The sequence below is a fragment of the Pelophylax lessonae genome (genome assembly GCF_965119305.1).
Source record: "Pelophylax lessonae genome assembly, chromosome: 1".
In the NCBI taxonomy this organism is placed as follows: Eukaryota; Metazoa; Chordata; class Amphibia; order Anura; family Ranidae; genus Pelophylax; species Pelophylax lessonae.
This window is the reverse complement of record NC_138768.1, coordinates 71,133,092-71,152,547: the sequence shown is the minus strand read 5'-3', so window position 1 is coordinate 71,152,547 and position 19,456 is coordinate 71,133,092. Positions and strand designations below refer to the sequence as shown.

General features: G+C 40.7%; 1 protein-coding gene across 2 annotated transcripts in view; it reads left to right on the top strand.

Moving 5' to 3' along the window:
- Nucleotides 1–8,211: 8,211 nt before the first annotated feature.
- NPR3 (natriuretic peptide receptor 3) overlaps nucleotides 8,212–19,456 on the top strand; it is a 163,734-nt gene continuing 152,489 nt past the window's right edge. For both annotated transcript variants that reach the window (XM_082272494.1, XM_082272493.1), the window contains exon 1: nucleotides 8,212–9,146. In XM_082272494.1, the coding sequence (XP_082128620.1) occupies nucleotides 8,471–9,146 (676 nt within the window). In that variant the 5' untranslated portion in view covers nucleotides 8,212–8,470. The remainder of the gene's footprint in view (nucleotides 9,147–19,456) is intronic.

The window sequence follows — 19,456 nt, the reverse complement described above, 5'->3', positions numbered from 1 at the left end:
TTTGCTGAATTTTTACATGTGACTCTCTGGACCTTATTTCCAATACAACCCTTTTTGGATGACTACATTTTTCAACATTGTATAGTGGTGTGATATAAAATATCCCCTGAGGAAGCCAAATCTATTGGTGAAACATGTCGGGATTATCACCCCATACTTCGTACCAACTATTGATTATGTCTGATAACATCCAAAAGGAATTGATCCAGTAATTTTAATGTGGTTTTGTTTATATGTGTGTGCTTTTGCTATGCCTAAAACTTTTAATCAACTTAATAAAATTGAAGAATTTCAATATGTGTGTATGAAATTGGGTTATTGGCACATTAAAAATCCCAACTCCTGATGTGAGCATTTCTTTCGTGTGTCCTATTTTCAAGTGATGGGATACGGTGCCCATGAGCTTTCCTCTGTAAATATTTATTTAGCGTGGAGTTCAGCTTTAAATACCTCTTCTTCCTCCTTAAAAAACTTAAAGTACAACTAAAGGCATAACTTTTTTTCTGTTTTGCATAGAGGGAAGTGGGATTAGAACACCTGTCAGTTTTTAGCACTGTCTGTGCCCTTTTTAGGGAGATTCGCCTTCTCTGTTTGACCTGTTTACCATTATCATTAAAAGTACAACTAAAAGAAATCCCAAAATTTGTGTTGTCCCCAGAAAAGTAATAGAGGGGAAATCTTCCTATGGGGACACTAGTTCTTATGACCTGGAGGTCACCAGGATTTTCCCTTAATTTGCAGGGATTTCCTCTCACTTCTTGTTTGTCTATGGGATATAAGTAGAGGGAAATCTCCCCAATGGGACACAGAGGCAAACAAATAAACTGACAGGGGTTATAACCCTCCCTTACTCTATCCAATAAGAAAAAAAGTTTGCCTAGTATAGCTCTACTTTAAGCTGGCAATTCAAATTTTTTTTCTTTCTTTCATTCAGCCTAACAGATTGTTCCTCCACGCAAAAGAGCACTGCTTTGTTATTGTGTCAGAATATCCAAACAGTAGCTGCATCTGTAGCCAGTGTTTGGCCAAAAAATTTCCAGAAAGCTCTTTCAACAAAAGTTGATTGAACAACCTACTTTTGTCTAACAGATTGGGGCTGGCAGGTGTACCCACTGAGCAATTTTCAGCCCATTTATCAGGAAATGGGGGAAATTTGTTCAGTCTATGGCCAGCTTTTCAGGACAAGTGCTCCAATTGACAACCCGTTTTCAACTTATGTGGAAACTCGATATGAAGACAGATTTCAAATCATTACACTAGCATTTTAAAAAAAAAATAAAAAATGCCCTTTGAAGGAAAATATACGCAGACTAGCTTGAACATACTTAAAGAGGAAGTAAACCCTCCTCTGACATAGGAGGCTCTGATAAGGCTTACCTATAGATACTGTAAATATCTCCTAAACATGTACCGTTTAGGAGATATTTACCTTACATGCAGCCAGTGACATCACTGGCGCATGCGCTCTGAAGGAACGGCTGCTCGTGCCGTTTCTTCAGAGCCCCGTGCCGTGACTGTCGGAGTGACGTCACCGCGGCTCCGGCCAATCAGATGGCCGGATGCCGCGATCCCGGAAGACAGGTGACTGGACATGTCGCCCGTCATACAGGTGAGCAGGCGGCACGGCGGGGGCTCGTTCTAAGGTAAGTATTTCATAATGAGCTAGTATGCGATGCATACTAGCTCATTATGTGTTTCTCTTACAGGTTGTAAAAAGAAAAAAAAAAAAAGTTGTATGGGTTTACAACCTCTTTAATAGGCATTATTCTTTAATTCTTGGAAATGTCCTCTCACACTATGGGAAGGACTGTCTTCCTTGTCTATCAATCTCCTTTTCTGTTCACCACTTTGTCCTCATATCACAATGAATAAAATACCTATTACCAGTGGTGGCTGGTGAGAGGCAACCCGTGACTTTTTGATATTACAAAGCAACACCACAGGAACACGTTGCCATTTGTCTCTCCAGCTCTACTAAAACTCCATTGAGACTCAGATGGTGTAGGGTCTTCTCCCTTTATATTGAGAATCAGGAGAAATTGGAGTGTAATAATGGAGGCTTTCCAACATGCTGGATCAATTGTGGGTATAGAATAGTGTACTGTATATGGAGGTTTTCTATTTGTGTGTGTGTTTTTTTTCTGTTGGTTCAATTGGATGTCTTTTTCCGACCAGATTAACTATGTAGCTATACTGGGAAATCTCTGCAAGCCTGAGCGCAAGTGCCTGATATTATTTGTGATTTAGGCTGCCCATACTTTATACAATTTTCTTTTTCAATTTCCTTTAGATTTACTTTAAGATCAAAACGAGACAGAGAATTATCTGAAAGCATTAAACATTTCACCATGGAGAACCTTTGAGCCCTCCGTGATCTAATTTTGCTTTTTAAAGAAAACAATAACCCTGAGAAAACAGGGCTAATACCTGAGACAAAAAATTCTGAACTGCCTGCAGGTAAGAAGTTAAAAATAAGATCTAATAAATTCCCAGACTTGATGACTAATCCCCATATTTGGGCCTTTCTAAAAGCCACACTCAGTGAGAATAAATGCATGTCTACCGCTCCCTTTCAAAGTAATTTATCATCAATGTAACACCAGGCCCTAGCCAAACTTCGCAACCATCCAGATTTAGTGATCAAACCCTCTGATAAGGGGGAGGTCAAACGCATCACGCCGACCTATTCCAATTTTGCTGGAGATCGCTATAGGGTTCTGGCTTATCAGCTGGCCCTTGTCCAGCTTATAGAATTGAGTTGGTCATAAACAAATTACAGTAGTCTGACAAACTAAGTTTATTGTGTTTTTATGGATGTGTATATGTCATTTTGTAATAAATATGTTTTGGATTTTTATGACTGGTGCCTAAAAAGTCCATGTTTTTTTTTTTTCCAATAAAAGCTTTATTGAATAGCCATAATAAACATGTACAGTATTAACAATAGCAATACAACATCTTTGGCATAACTGTACAACAGGTACAAATATTACATCGTCATGTCATGTTGTATCGAGACTAGTGCAACAACATTGAATATCTAAATACATTCAAAAGGTACAGTGAGGGCATCTAAATTTGATGCCCCCCCTCAAGTGAGACAGGGCCATAGACACATGCCTGTCTCAGGAAAGGCCACTAGGGCCAAAAGAAGGAAGCAAAGATAGAAATTGAAGGAGAGACAGAGGGAGAAAAAAGGAGCTAAAGAAATAGAAGAAAGAGAGGGGAGAAGGGGAGGGAAAGGTAATGAAGGATTATTATCAAGTGGTACTTGTTCAGATAGCTCATCATAGAAATGTAATCGAAAGTTCCAGGTGGAATATGAGGGTTGGTTAACAGACTGCTAATCCTCAATCAGCTTTTTAGAGTCCGGAGAGAGAGTAAAAATCAACCATGGTCTCTGCATATCATGGAAGGGTCTACTGTTTTCTTTTTTGATGGCCAGGGTTTCCTCCCACAGTGCCACCTTGTGATGGTGCAATATCTATTCAATACAATACTTTCAACTATGTAGTGCAAGGGCCTGCCTTATTGCATACAAATTGAATGTGTTTAGATTTGACCTCATATTATTTGGTTTTGGTAAGTCTAAAAGAAAATTGTAAAAGATTGTATAATGTATGGCTAGCCTAAAAGTTTTACGTAACCAACAACAGTAAAATCAGTCTGTATATGAAGTGAAACATGCTTGTTATACTCACTGTGGAACCTAAGGAGTTAATCCTCTACATTGTGTAAAAAGGCTGTTTGATCCTGTTATCTCTGATCCCCCCTTCTTGCACAGTCCCCAATCCATCTCCTGATAGAACAGAGCCTTGAGGACAAGATACACATACTCTATTTGGTGTGTATTGCTAGAGAGCATTTTTTTCTTGGGAGAGTGTATGTCATCAGCACAGGGCCAATCAACTAGACAGAGGGGCAGTGGTCCTGCATTCTCATAGGAAAATCAGGGGAGAATGAAAACTCCTCCTACAAGCTTTAACCAGAATCTGATAGAAGTCACAAGACTGCTATACCTGCTGATGAGAAAGGGTATTTAGCATTTATATTTAATAAAATAATTGCATTTCCATGTTCTGTGTACTGTGGGAGACCAGATATAGTGAATGCAGGTTGCTGGGTTTAGTAACACTTTAAGCTCTCCAATTTCCAAGTAATGCTTGAATCAGTCGTATTAGTTTTATCAGTCCAAGTAAGGTCATCCATCGAATTCTACCAGCCTTTAACCAGAATTCATACCCGACATGCTCATAATCTAAATACATGTTTATTTGGACCTAACATAGAGGCTGATTGAGGACAGTTTAGGTCTAAAGCAGTACAGACATTAGATAATGGTTGAACATTAGGAGATGGAGGGATCAGTAAATGATTTGTTGAACTCTTAATAGACATACTGTATGTACATGCATGTTTATTCGCTTTATGTACATTCATTTTTTTACTGTATATGGTCATAAGTAAGTGGACACCCTCCAAATGATTGCGTTCACGTGTTTCAAATGAGGGGTACTTTTAATGTGAATGCCCTTTTCTATTCCAGCATGGTGGTTCACCTGTGCACCAAGCCATCTCCATAAAGACATGGGGTGACCATTTTAATTAAAGAGCAGCCAGAGAGAAGAGCACAAAGCCCTAAACTCATCCCTACTAGAACACTAATTTCGAGCCAAGCCATCTCGTCTAACATCGGTACCTGACCTTAAATATGCTATTTCGACTTACTAGTCTTACTAGGAGAGTGGAAGCTGTTATAGCCACAAACATGGTGGTGGTAGGGTGGAATGGGATGTCCAACAAGCTAATAAATGTATACAAATACATTTATTATATCAAGTACTATTTTACCATGCGTGTCTGTGTCCTGTACGGATCTTATCTTAGAGAAACATTTGAATATTGTTTCCCATAGTATGGTATGTGGACCACTGGTGGTCATTCGCCATTTCTGCGGGACTGTTGGTTGCAGAACTGATTTGTGGGGAAATATGCTTACTGTGGGGTCACCTTTGAGTGATACACCAGGGAACATGGTTTAAGAGTTTATATTGACAGATGTGCATTCTCATAGTTGCATAGTAGGTGAGGTTGAATAAAGACAATAGTCCATCCAGTTCAACCTGTGTAGGTGTGTGTGGCCGTAATCATCTCTCATACCCCTGAAAGTTCTGATCCTTGAGATGTACGTCCAAGAGTCTTTTTAAAGTAGCCATACTTCCCGCAGAAACTACCTCTTGTGGTAAGAGAATTCCACAATCTTGTAGCACTAACAGTAAAGAACCCCCTGCGTTGCCTGAGGTTAAAACACTTCTCCTCTAATTGCATTGTATGCCCTCGAGTCCTCATGCGATCCTTGCGACTGAATAACTTTTTTCCTATGCTGAGATCACCATTGAGGTATTTATAAATTGCTATCATGTCCCCTCTCAGGCGTCTCTTCTCCAGGGAGAGAATAAATTAAGCGATTGTAGATGCTCTTCAATCCCCTAATTAGTTTAGTTGCCCTTCTCTGGACTCTCTCCAGCTCCAACACATCCCTCCTGAGGACTGGTGACCAGAACTGGACAGAATACTCCAGATGCGGTCGGACCAGAGTTTTATAAAGTGGTAGGAATAGAAAACATTCCTGAATGCTGCTGAATGATCACAGCATGGGTGGATAAGATGTGTTCTTGCATGTGTTGCTAAAAACTGCAGAGGATAAAGTTCAGAAGAATTTGGGTGACACAGCAATAAACCAATGGTCTAAAGATCCACTTCAGCTGATAGGCTCCCCCCCCCCTAGTTTCCAGCAGCCTGCATGACTGCTAAGATTTGTAAAACCCCAAGAATATCTCTCATTCATTACCAGATCCTGCCAACTTCTGCAGATATCCATGTGATGGACACCCTAATGTATGGGCTTTCCTACACACGGTACACATTTCTAACCTCTGACGGGGACAGGTAGTACTATCCCCTGAGTATACCCCAAGAATATCTCTCATTTATTACCAGATCCTGCCAACTTCTGCAGATATCCATGTGATGGACACCCTAATGTATGAGCTTTCCTACACATGGTACACATTTCTAACCTCTGATGGGGACAGGTAGTACTATCCCCTGAGTATACCCCAAGAATATCTCTCATTCATTACCAGATCCTGCCAACTTCTGCAGATATCCATGTGATGGACACCCTAATGTATGGGCTTTCCTACACAAGGTACACATTTCTAACCTCTGACGGGGACAGGTAGTACTATCCCCTGAGTATACCCCAAAAATATCTCTCATTCATTACCAGATCCTGCCAACTTCTGCAAATATCCATGTGATGGACACCCTAATGTATGAGCTTTCCTACACACGGTACACATTTCTAACCTCTGACGGGGACAGGTAGTACTATCCCCTGAGTATACCCCAAGAATATCTCTCATTTATTACCAGATCCTGCCAACTTCTGCAGATATCCATGTGATGGACACCCTAATGTATGAGCTTTCCTACACACGGTACACATTTCTAACCTCTGACGGGGACAGGTAGTACTATCCCCTGAGTATACCCCAAGAATATCTCTCATTTATTACCAGATCCTGCCAACTTCTGCAGATATCCATGTGATGGACACCCTAATGTATGAGCTTTCCTACACATGGTACACATTTCTAACCTCTGACGGGGACAGGTAGTGCTATCCCCTGAGTATTTTATGTCTTTACTTGACTAGTGTACTGTTTTTCACTGTAAACAGTTAAATACTATACTCACTGTACATGACATACACGTTTCATGAGGTCATTGCCCCCAAAAACGTCTCCTTCTACCGTCTGAGCATGGAGATTTCCATAGATCTCTGCAGTGTGCCTGTGAGATGAAGCCCGAATTATGGAATGACTGCTCACACTGTAATCCCAGCTCCTCCTCTGACCTGCTAGTGAAATTCACAGAGAAACAAGCCCTTCAGTCAGCTCCACTGCAGCCCTTTCTGTGACTATTCATACCCTGCTAACCTTTACCTTCCACTGGAAACAAAGCCAACAATTTTTATGTTTTTTTTTTTATTTTTTTTTTATTTATGTGTTTTTCTTGTCATTACTTCAAATTTCCCCCTTGGGGTTTTTTATTTTCCAATTTCTTTTTTTTTTGTTTTTTGGGCTATGGCCCATTTTACATAGTGATGTCTCGAGTGCCACTGTGTCTCTTCATTCCATCTTTATTAGATAAGAGTGTGAAAACAGATTACCCCCAAAGAATGTTCCACTCTAATAGGCTGCTGTATTGAACTCCACGGTGTAATTCCACTCAGCAAACTGAAACATACCAGGATCCACAGGGAATCTGATTCAGCCCCAGTGAGTAAAGTCCCTCATTTATTTTTTTTTTAAAAAGCAATATAAAATAGATTGATTTCAAGGGAAAGCTGAAACATTGATAGAGTGTGCTACCTGTTGGAAAGCCATGCTTGTTTTCTGAGCTTCAGGGGTCCAGTTTTGATCCTACAGATGAATACATAAGGTCGTGCAGAGATCTGGAACCTTTCTTTTTTGTCTTAAATCTATTTGTTGTGGTGTCACGTTTCTGCAGGAATGTACGAAGCACTCGGACTCAGCGAACAGCATAATCTTCGCAGCAAAGTGACATCTCAAAGTTCATGCTTAATAACTCTCGCCGAGCCAATGAATCGCTGAGCAAATAAGCAGCAGGGAAAAAATGGTTGTGCGAAGTGTTTTAAATTCCCTGCATATTTTTATATTATTGTACAGATTGTCTGCATTCCAAACCATGGTGATAACACGTGCGTTTTCTATATTTCTTTTTTTTTTTTCTTCTTTTTTTTCTCTCCTATAGGAACTGCCTGGGCACTTTTATCTTTTAATAAACTATGAAATGCATCATGAATTCTGCAAATGCAAAGCAGATTGTCTTGCAACACTTAGGGCAGCTCATAGTTGCTTGGGATTTTGCTTTGGGTGTAAGTGGTGTGTGTTTGTGTGTGTGTGAGTGTATGTGTGTGTATCTTTTTATTTTTTTTACTTTTTTTTTTTTACTTTTAAACAATACCCTGTTGCTGCCTGGGGTGTGTACAGCTTTAAGAAAGAGGCGTCTGTCTGAGAAATGACGTAGGAATGTTAATGAGTAACTCTTCAAGAAGAAAAAAAAAAAAATCTTCCTCACTGCACCATGTGTGGTAATAGGCTTGGCTGCCACACTATTTAAACAGAGGATATACTAAGGAACAAGGAGTATCAATGAGATCAAACAGGAGATGCCCCACCATCAATGAGGAGGGAGGACAGGCTATGTCACCTTAGAGAACCCTTAACACAAAGGAAAAAAGAACTCAACAAAACAATATTAGCTGTTACTTTTTAGCAATTTTCTTATTTTTAATTTTCAGCTTTATGGTTGCAGAGTTTAGGATTTTCCCGAGGATTAGGCTTGTGTAATTCTTATTTTTTTTTTTTAATTTTTAAAGATGTCATCTTTTATACTGTTCAGCTTCTTAATGGTGACTTTGGTGATTGTTGTAAAGAGCAACGTGGCGGATGATAAAAAAGTGAATATGATAGTCCTTTTGCCCAAGGATGATAACTATATGTTCTCGATAAATAGGGTGAAGCCTGCTATCGACTATGCCATGAGGTCTGTAGAGAAGAATACCAGTCTCCTGCCAGGTTTTACGCTCAATGTCACGTATCAGGACTCAGACTGCGGCAACCAGGCGCTTTTTAACCTGGTCGACATGGTGCTGAAGCAGGAGAAGCCGGACGCCATCCTGGGTCCGGTTTGTGAGTACGCCGCAGCGCAGGTGGCGAGGCTAGCCTCCCACTGGAACATACCCATGATCTCGGCTGGGGCACTGGCCACAGGGTTCATGCAGAAGTCCGACGAGTACTCCCACCTAATCCGAGTGGCACCTGCCTACACCAAGATGGCCGAGGTGTTCTTAGCCATGTTTCGCTACCACAAGTGGAGCAAGGCGATGCTGCTGTATAGTGACGACAACCTAGAGCGGAACTGCTTTTTCACCTTGGAAGGGGTCCACACTGCCTTTAAGGAAGAAGGTTATCACATGTCTGTCTATAACTTTCAGGAGACAAAGCATGTGGATCTGGAGGACATTGTACACTCCATTCAGAATACAGAAAGAGGTAAGTGAGCAGCGATACGGAGAACAAGTTCATAGACTGGTCTCATTAACAGGCATGTCAATGAGACATCAAATTCCCCTGTCTTGCAATGATAGATATTTTTTTTCCCCCTGCAGCTACAATAGAATTTTTGAGAAGCAGTAAATCCTGACACTTCTCTTATCTTTTCTCACACATTAGCTGTGCTAACAATGACCAGTAGAACAACTTTTAAACTCCTTGCAGATTTGTGACTGTCATAAAGGTACCCTATATAGTGAAAGGGCTATAAATTACTGTTAAGCAGGCTGCGGAGTGGATAATTGCTGTAATTGCTTGTGGCATCCTGATATGTCTTATCAGAGCTACACTGAAAGAGGCTGTACCTATAAAACAAACTTTATTATGGAGAAAGCTGTGTGTGGATATAAAACTGTGTCATTCATGAACTGGCAATCCGTTCCAAGTCCTCTAGCTAGAATGTAAAAAGTGGGAGGTAAGTTAAGCAGATGCGATAAGAAAGGGGATTTGTAAAGAGAGACAACTAAAATCCCTCTGCAGGAATCTGTGTCATCTGATTGATTGCAGGCTGAGTGGTTATCATAAACACAGAGGGTATCTTATCTGCCCATACACAGAAGGATCTGATCTAGTAAGATCATCCTCATTCTGTTATCTCATTACCCCACATGTATTCCCATTGTTTAGTCCATGTCAGACTATCTTCCTTAAAAGCAATTGGAAGTAACTCTGCTAATCTGTGTTATCAGGATAGGTTAATTCATTATTAGTTAGAAAATTATACCTTGCCTGACTGCAGATGCTGGACTGCAGATGCTGGACTCCTGCAATCGAACATACTCTATAAACTGGGAGAATTGGATGAGTGTACCGAAAACTTATATATTGTGTGATGTGGCCAACTTTGGGCTGGGCACATAAAAGTAGATTTTTAACTGATTTGTGTGCATCCAAAGATATCTCCAGTTCAGTAAAGGTCAGTTAAAAAGAATCTCCAGCTTGCTTGCAAATCTTTACCACTGAGTTATGCAGACTTTCATCCCATCAATGCTCTTGCGTGTTCTAAAGATATCTGGGTACTTTAGCATATATTAGGTTTTTTTGGTTAAGTAACCTTTACCCCTAATCATCCAGGGCAGAAATGAACCAGTGCTAAAGTTGACAGCCTATGGCGTGTAATGATGGTAGGATAGATTAAATCAGGGTTTCTCAACCGGGGATCCATGGAGCACTAGGGTTCCTCCAGAGGTTGCTGGGGGTTCCATGAGCAATGAGCAATTTCTGCCTCTCAGATAAGTTCCCACTGACACCTTTAGTCTCCATTCACACTACCACGGCACGACTTGTGCACGACTTCGGGGGCGACCTGTGAAGTTGCGTGCAGCGCGACTTCGGCGCGACTTGCACGGACTTCACATAAGGGAAGTCAATGCAAGTCGCCTCCAGGTCGCCCCGAAGTAGTACAGGACCCTTTTTCTAAGTCGGAGCGACTTGTGTCGCTCCTATTAGAACGGCTCCTGTACTACACTATGGGAGCGTGAGGACCGCGACTTGTCAGGCTGACAAGTCGCGGTCCAAGTCGCAGTAGTGTGAATGGGGTCTTAATCTTTTTAGCTGTAAGGAGGTAATTCTTACCAACAACCACAAGTGTAAGGAGCATTCTTCCCACTGACCATCACACCAATGTATGATGAGTTGCAGATACAGTCATTTTTAGCAGGGGCTCCCTGAGAACAGAAAGGTATTTTCAAGGGTTCCTCAGTTTTGGAAAGGCTGGATTAGCTGATATTTTTCAGATAATATTCTGGCTAAGTGTGATCTCTTTTATATGGTTGGCTAAAAACATAGCTACTAGCATTGTAACATCATTTCCAGGGACACTCTGCTGCTTGACCCATGTGCAAGAGCTTACCTTGTATAGTACAGGCTTGGAGTACTGCAGGACATCATGGCCTGCTGGGTAAAACTTATGACAAATAAATGATAAGTAATGGTAAAAGCAGCTGCACACGTCAACCAATCACAATATTTGTTTCACTTTACGAGTGAGTAAAAGATAGAACCTAACTGGTTGTCAACGTTGAGATGACCGTCGCAAGTCATTTATATCCAGATTGGACAGCAGTCTCATGCCTGCAGCAAGAGCAGATGCTGCCACTGTTCATGGGGAAGCAATTGAACAAACAGGTTCTAAAACTAATGTTTTCCATGGGACTATCCAACACTGTTAGCTGTTAGTGTCCTCTTCTCCTTTCATAGGTATACATAGGTTATTTGGCCAAAAAGCATCATTTATGACTGTTGTATTCTCTCATACCTAAGCGTATGACAGTCATCCTTAGTCTTTCGGCCAACTCAGAGACATCAACTCTTTAACAGTCTGCTTCATTTTCTTCTTGTTTTTGTACCCAATATTTTCAAGTATAATTTAAATCATTTTAGTATTTTTTATTGCAAATTGCTGCTTGCAATTTATAAATATATAATAGGCAACAACAGGCAAATGAGAGATGTCATTGTGTTGTTGGTATGATTGGAAGCCTTTCTGGGGACAAAGCCAGGGACTGTGCCAGGGAAGCAGGGAAAGCCAGCTTCCAAATAATGAGCCTTCCCTAATAACACAATGTAAATACCATGAAGGAACCCACAGCTCTCAAAAGTCTAATATGAGATTGAATGCTTAAGTTGGGCATACACACGCCAATCATCAGCAAAGGTTTTTTTACTAATCTTTGCAACTGTTAAATGGTTCTTGCATGTGATGTAAGCTTTAAAGGACAACAGATATCAATCATGAGTGTTGAATCTGTATATATTGATGGTTCTCATACAGTTGCTTGCATTGTCCTACAAATATTATGAGCAATCAGCACCTATATTATCTATCTGTATTTTTGCCACCACCGTAGACATCTGTAACATTATGGGCTACCCGTAGCCGACAATAAGACTTCAGGGGTTTGATCTGTCTGTGAGCAACCTAAGGCACATTCTGACTCTTTGCACTGAGTTCATATAAACAGCCCCTAGCATATGCAATGCTTTAGATTAGATCTGTACACAGCTTCCCGCCGTTATGCCATGTTAACTCTTGCAGGCTTGGCAGCTGCACGTGCTTGGCATTCAGCAACAGGCATTTTCCATGTCTTCATTATGTGCGCTCCAGAAACCTATACCATGTACTTAGTTCTCAGCCAGCTGACCCGATACCAGGGCTAGTTGAGGAATTACAAGCATGGGAATGCAGGCACAGTACAGTGGGATATTCAGTACTGCCTGCTTGTCACCTCTGCGCGGGGTTGCCCAAGGAGAAGGCTCAATAGAGTTATGTGTTAACCTGAGTTATACAAGATAGGAGGCTGGAGTAAAGTTGGAGAAACTGTAATTTAATTTTAACACCTAGCTAGACTCCTGTAGATTCCATAGTTTGGCTGTGTGTTTGTACATATATTTATGTTAATGCATTCCTGTGCCAACAAAGAGCATATGCAGGCATTGCCATGTCTTGTTACCTGTGTTAGTCAGCTACATGACGTATGTTCTTCTTTTTTTCTTTTTTTTTTTAGCACACACAATCAGTAAAAAGGTAGAGTTGCCGTTTAAGGCTCATTCACACCAGTGGCCACATTATACCACTAGAGTGTTCCGCAAGGGGAGCCGTGCCGATGCGTTGTTTAAATTTTCCTTTTTTTCAACTTGACATTTCAATAATTTACATTCATCATAGTGGGTTGCAGTGCTGTATACTGCATCGCAACATGCCGCGCAAAGAAAAAAAAGTAAGGCATGTCCTTTGTGGTTTTTTTTTTTTTTGCTTGCCACTGCAGGAAAATTACCTTGTCTATGCTATGGGACTGCGTTGGGCAAGGCTGCCCAGCCCAGTCCAACGCATATGTTGTGAACAGGTCCTTTTTAGTGCTCTCACAGGCTTTGTTAAAGAGATCTCAACAACCCCTTCTGTCAATATAGAATTTCAGTTTACAGGGCTCATTTGATTGTTGATGCCCCTCTTTTAAAAGAAATAGAAAATGAAGCCCTTATGTTGGCATCACTCAGCATGTCTGAATCAGGAACAAAACAAAGTGATAAAAGACAAATTAAGTGATAGAAGGGTTATATTAAGGTTCTTCTTTAAAGTCTTTGTATAGCCAAAATATCTTTTTTGTTATGGATAGAGTAGGGAAGGGTTAAATGCATTGTAAACCCTCGTTTTAAAAAAAAACAAAATGCCTATACTAACCTGCTCTGTGATATCGTTTTGCACAGAGCAGCCCCGATCCTTTTCTTCTGGGGTGCCCCACCGGCACTCCAGGCCCCTCCTCATGAAAGCCGCTTTCCCTCCCGAGTCCTGCTGCTGTGTCCATTGACACAGACAGCGGGACTCAGCCCCGCCCCTGCTCCCGTGTCACTGGATTTGATTGACAGCAGAGGGAGCCCATGGCTCCCGCTGCTATGAAACTGTTCAATGAGGAGAGAGACAGCGGCTGGAGCCGTTGCGCTCATGCACATTGCTGGTAAAAAAAGAGGGGAAGTCTGGGGGGACCTGCAGCACAGAAGGTTTCTCACCTTAATGAGTAGAATACATTAAGATGAAAAACCTTAAGACTTTACCCTCACCAGATATTTTTTCTCTGTACTAATGGGATGATTTCCCACAACTTTATGTCCCAGAAACTCAACAAAAAGTTGGAGGAAATCTCCCAAAGTGAGGGAAATTTCCTTCTTAAACATATGTCCCAAGAACAGGGGTCCTCATTGGACAATTCCCCCTCATTTTTGTTCTGGGGACAACTCTAAAATGTTGAACCTCATTTTCTCTTTCTCGGAGACAGTGGTCACCAGTACAAATAGACAAGTGAGTTTCCCCAGTGATTCTTGGATAAGAGATGAAAAGGTCTTAGATTGAGTTGAATAGCCTAGGTTTGGCAGCTCTCTTACAAAACAGTGGTCTCTACAGAAATAGGGGTCACCCAACTTGAAAATATAGTTGAGTCAGAAGGAGCGCCACACATAAATTATTAAGAATGTGAAGTTATTAGGTTATTTTATTTGTTCCGCAAAGGACAACAGGAAATAAAGGCATTATCTAATAATTACTGTAGTAATTGCTAAAAACCCTGATAAAGTGGGGGTAGACGGGTATTTTGGCCCCTTAAACACACAACTACCTGTTTTTTTTTCTCTGTTACACCTAGCGAAACAAAGGCTCTTGCTTCTGGCTCAACCCCTCATATAGCGGTAAAAATTATAGCGTGTCCAACCTTCAATACTTTTTCCAAAACTAAAATGAAAAGGTTTTGCATAGACATACACTTTAAAATGACTTTGCTGCTAGCAGATATAAAGAATAGGCACCTAGAGATGCCTACACATACCTTCCACAACTTTCATTGGCATCTCTATGCGCAAATGACAAATTTTTCTGATTGGGCAAAGCTCTGGCTTGTCCTAGTAGTTAGAGAAGTTATCCACACTCTCCCACCTCCCAAATTATCCTTTCAGCCAGTGAGACAGTCCACCATAGTGATGGGCTAACAGAGCAAAAAAGTGATAGTGGTCGGCTGAGAGCAAAAAAGTCCAATACTGCTTGGAAATGTTGGCGCTCTACCTAATTAAGGGGCAAGAAGGCAACAATAGCTGCTGCAAGTGTGTGTGTATGTATGTATGTATGTAAGTATGTATATATATATATATATATATATATAATTTATGTATGTATGTGTGTATATATATATATGTATGTATGTATATATATATATATATATATATATATATATATATATATATATATATATATATATATATATATATATAATTTTTATTTATTTTTTTGTGACTGAGGCTGGGTACACGCTATTAGTTTTTTTTTCGTTCAACTCCACAAGTTTAGTGAGAGGCTAGTTCAGCGATCTCCCCCGCTGGGCTGTTGTTTTCTGACGGTGACAGACCCCCCGCCGAAACACTGATCAGCGATCTCTGCCGTTGGTTTTCCAGCATGCATGTCCTGCAGAAGCCAGCCAAATTGGTCGGACAGACCAACATACACACGGGCCAAATGTTGGACATTTTTTTTATTGTATCCCGACATTCGGCCTGTGTGTAACCAGCTTACCACTTTAAAGGAAAGCTGTCATGAGATTAAAGGAAAACTGTCATGTCAACTTTGAAGTCTACCACTGTTGACTTCTCCTTTTGAAAATGCTAATTGCTTGGCTGATATACAGACTCTCTTGTCTGGTACAAATATTCAGATAAAAATGTCTGACTTTACTGCATATTGTTCTGGGTCAGTGATCCGCAGTCTTTGTGAGCTCTACACATACAATCCAAAGCACAATTATGATGAATTATCTCTTCCCTATTTATCTTATTGCATCATTTTGATAAAAGATCTAAAGTCTGATGACTTCTCAATAAGCTGGTGATCAGACAAAATTTTTCATCTCGTCCTGTTGACAATTCGTCCATTATGATCATGATCAAAAAATTGAATATATTGCAGCCTACCAGTTCTTAGGTTTGGTGACTGCATGTACTTTTTTTCTGATTTTTCCTTTATTTTGACAGGTGATTGTGCCAATAACACACTTTCTGTACAAGGGTGATAACACTCAGTCATTGTTCGGTATCTCTGGAGAAACAGCGTTATCAAACAGGGCCGCTCTCCTGATTTGGACTACAAACCTCTCCCCCTTTCCCCATGTCTATTACATAGAAGAGCATTTGGTTGTAGTACACAAACGATAAAAGAGATTGCTATCATAAAACAAACCTTAGTGCTGCGCTAAATAATATCATATAAAACAAATCAAAAATTAATGGGCATTAACAACTGCTAAAACCTCAGTTGTGTGCTATACAATAGATAACATATGATTGATTAATACTTGTGATATAATCAGTTGCTTCTTTAAAAACAAAGTCCACAACAATGCAAATTTTATGTAAATATATTGTGATGATCCTTCTCGCCACCGACATCTGTGTTGTATAGGGGGCTCACTCTTCCTTCTCCTTTCGTGCAGTTAAATGAACACATCAATGTGCCACCATGATGAGTGCTCCCCCCCCCCCCTTAAAGTTGGGTCCTCATCTCAAATTATGTAAGCTCGCACCTAAGCTTGGTCTAATAATGCCTTTTTGCTTCTCCCCAGCCTGGGGATGAGTATCCAGTTAGCCCCAATACGTACTGCTTGTCTTCTCACTCCACTCCTCCACAGCACCTTTGCAATGCCACAAACAATGAAAGAATTCAATAGTGCTTATACCCTTAAAAGCATATCTTTATTAAAAACAACAGTATGGGTACTCACATTTTACAGGTGCTTCCAGTGCACCAGTTTAAACATACAAAATATCCTCCAACAGCAGTTTCATTCGTGCCTGCAAGCCATCAGTCTACACTCCTGGGAGCTGGTTCTGCCATCACTATCCTTGCCCCTCCTCTACGAGTATCAACACAGGGTCACGTGTCTTCATCAGGGGTATATTCTATTCCATTAGAATATCCTCCTGATGAAAACACGTGACCCTGTGTCGATACATGTAGGGGAGGGGCAAGGGCAGTGAAGGCACCCGGTGGCTAGGCAGAACCATATCTCCCTGATGAAGACACATGACCCTGTGTCGATACGCATAGGGGAGGGGCAAGGACAGTGACGGCACCAGGCGGCTAGGCAGAACCATATCTCCCTGATGAAGACATGTGACCCTGTGTCGATACGCATAGGGGAGGGGCAAGGACAGTGACGGCACCAGGTGGCTAGGCAGAACCATATCTCCCTGATGAAGACATGTGACCCTGTGTCGATACGCATAGGGGAGGGGCAAGGACAGTGACGGCACCCGGCGGCTAGGCAGAACCAACTCCCAGGTGTGGACTTTATGTTTTTAAAGAAGCATCTGATTATATCACAAGTATTAATTATTCATATGTTATCTATAGTATAGCACACAACTGAGGTTTTAGCAGTTGTTAATACTCATTAATTTTTGATTGTTTTATAGGATATTATTTAGCACAGCACTAAGGTTTGTTTTATTATGGCACTATACACTTTAGTATGAGATGGCGATCAGTGCTGGGAGCTGGCTTGATTGAAATAGTATTGGTTGTAGTAGCCCGCAGGATCCTTTGATATTTGCATTATATGAGATTGCTATTCAGTCCACAGAAAGTTACAGGGACAGAGGTTCAGCAGGTATTTTTCTGTACTTGCAAAAAAAAATTAAAATAATGCTGCCATTACATATAGAACCTGGTTGGTCTTAGGTTTGGTATATTAGTAATAGTAATTTAAGATATCTTTCCACACATGTGCACCATCATCCAGAATGGTTACCATCATCTATACTGAAGTCTTTTATGTCTGTGTCTGTATAAACAATGCTTTTAAGAACCAGATTTTTGTTCTTCAATAAGGCACAGAACAATGTCCAAGCTTCATTAGAGAAAGATCACAGTGACCAGGAAGAGTTCATGTTTCTTTAGCCTGACTTACTGTAGTTGGAAATCTGATTGATTGCTGTGGGTTTCTGCACTTTGCTCTCTGCCCTATTATACTGTATAAGCCTGTCTATGTTCTTTTTACTTTCATGTTGAGTTCCATATGGTACGATTATTTCAAGAGAATCAATTGAGTTCTTAATAACACATCGCCTAGTGTCCTGTCGGCCTTCATGTCTGTTTGCCCAAGAAGGGATCTGTAAATTCCAAGCCATAGACTGATAATGATCTCAGGAGAACGTCTTTCATGCTGCTTCGGGGTGATCATGTCATTGGCCCTAAAGCCTTAGAAAAAGCTTGAACTTCCAGAAGCCAATGTCAGTTGCATGCATGCAGTCAAAATGTTACACTTCCTCTGCCAAACAGCAGGGGGCATGAAGATGCATTTGGTTTCCTAGAGTACATTAGCTGCTATATACTATACAGAGCAGCAGTAACAAAATTGATTCTGTTTAAGTAAGGTGTATGCTTTTTGGTGATAATGTCATTGGCCGCAAAACTAAATTCAGCCACAGAGCACCGCAACCAGCTTCAGCTTCCAGAAATTAAGTGGTGTGTATGCGACCAACATTTTACAGTTCTACTGGTAAACAGCAGGGGACATGAAGATGCATTGGTCTTGCCAGAGTTTACTAGCTGGTGTGTGCTATACAGACCAGCAAGAATAGAATTCTGAGTTTCACAAGCGATGCTACAAGTTAAAATTCAACCCTGTTGAATTTTTGCTTATTTGCAGTCAAGAAGTCAGGAAACTATTACACTACTGCACCAAAAATGTATGGGGGGCGTATCCTGCCGAACACAGCAAGTTGTGGGCAGGGCAAATTGATCCTGTTCCCTTAAAGCATGTTATACAGCACAGTGCTTGTGCTGTACCATTTGGCCCCCTTGTATCACTGGAAATACCTGGCTGATCTTGTCTGGCTATACCCTCCCATCTGTAAACTGACCACAGTTTATCATGGCTGCTGAGCCCTGACACCGTGGTCAGTGTATGTGCCTCCGTAATCCACAGCTCTCCTCTCTGCTCTTCTATGTCCTCCTTTGTCCCCATCATTGCTGTTTGATTTTACTGCTGAATAAACAGCATTGTCATTCTGGTAAGGAAAGTGAAAAAAATTAATTAATAATAATAATAATTATATATATATATATATATATATATATATATATATATAAAATTATTATTATTATTTTTTTTTTTCACTTTCCTTACCAGAATGACAATGCTGTTTATTCAGCAGTAAAATCAAACAGCAATGTGAGCTGGGTAGTATTATATAGACAGGGAGCTTTAAAGCACATCTATGGTCAATATGAAAAATATATATATTTGTTCTTTTTAGTTTACTCCTTATAAACTCAACCATCTTGAAATTTGTAAACTTACTTTGTGAAGATCCCTAGTTTTTTCCCCTGAATTCTGGGACACGTAGGCACTGCTGTGTCACATGTTTCACAGAGCCTGCCTTCTGAGCTACAGAGGAGGAGTTTCAGCAGGTGGAGCCAGTACTGGAATCACTGCTTGCAGGCAGCAAGGTACCATGGGATATGTAGTCCTTAGAAATAAGGAGAAGCTGCAAAGAATGCAGGGGATCCAGGGAGTTGTGAAAAGAAATGGCCAGCGGACCAGTAACACTCACATCATAAAAGGAGATTTTTCAAGTAAGCTTATATTGGATTGTCAAATATAACTATTGTTTGTATTGTATTATAATGCTGATGTGTTAAAAATGCAGGCGTATGCTGTGACCATAGATCTCCTTTAAATGCACTTTATGTAAACAAAAACACAATAAACCCA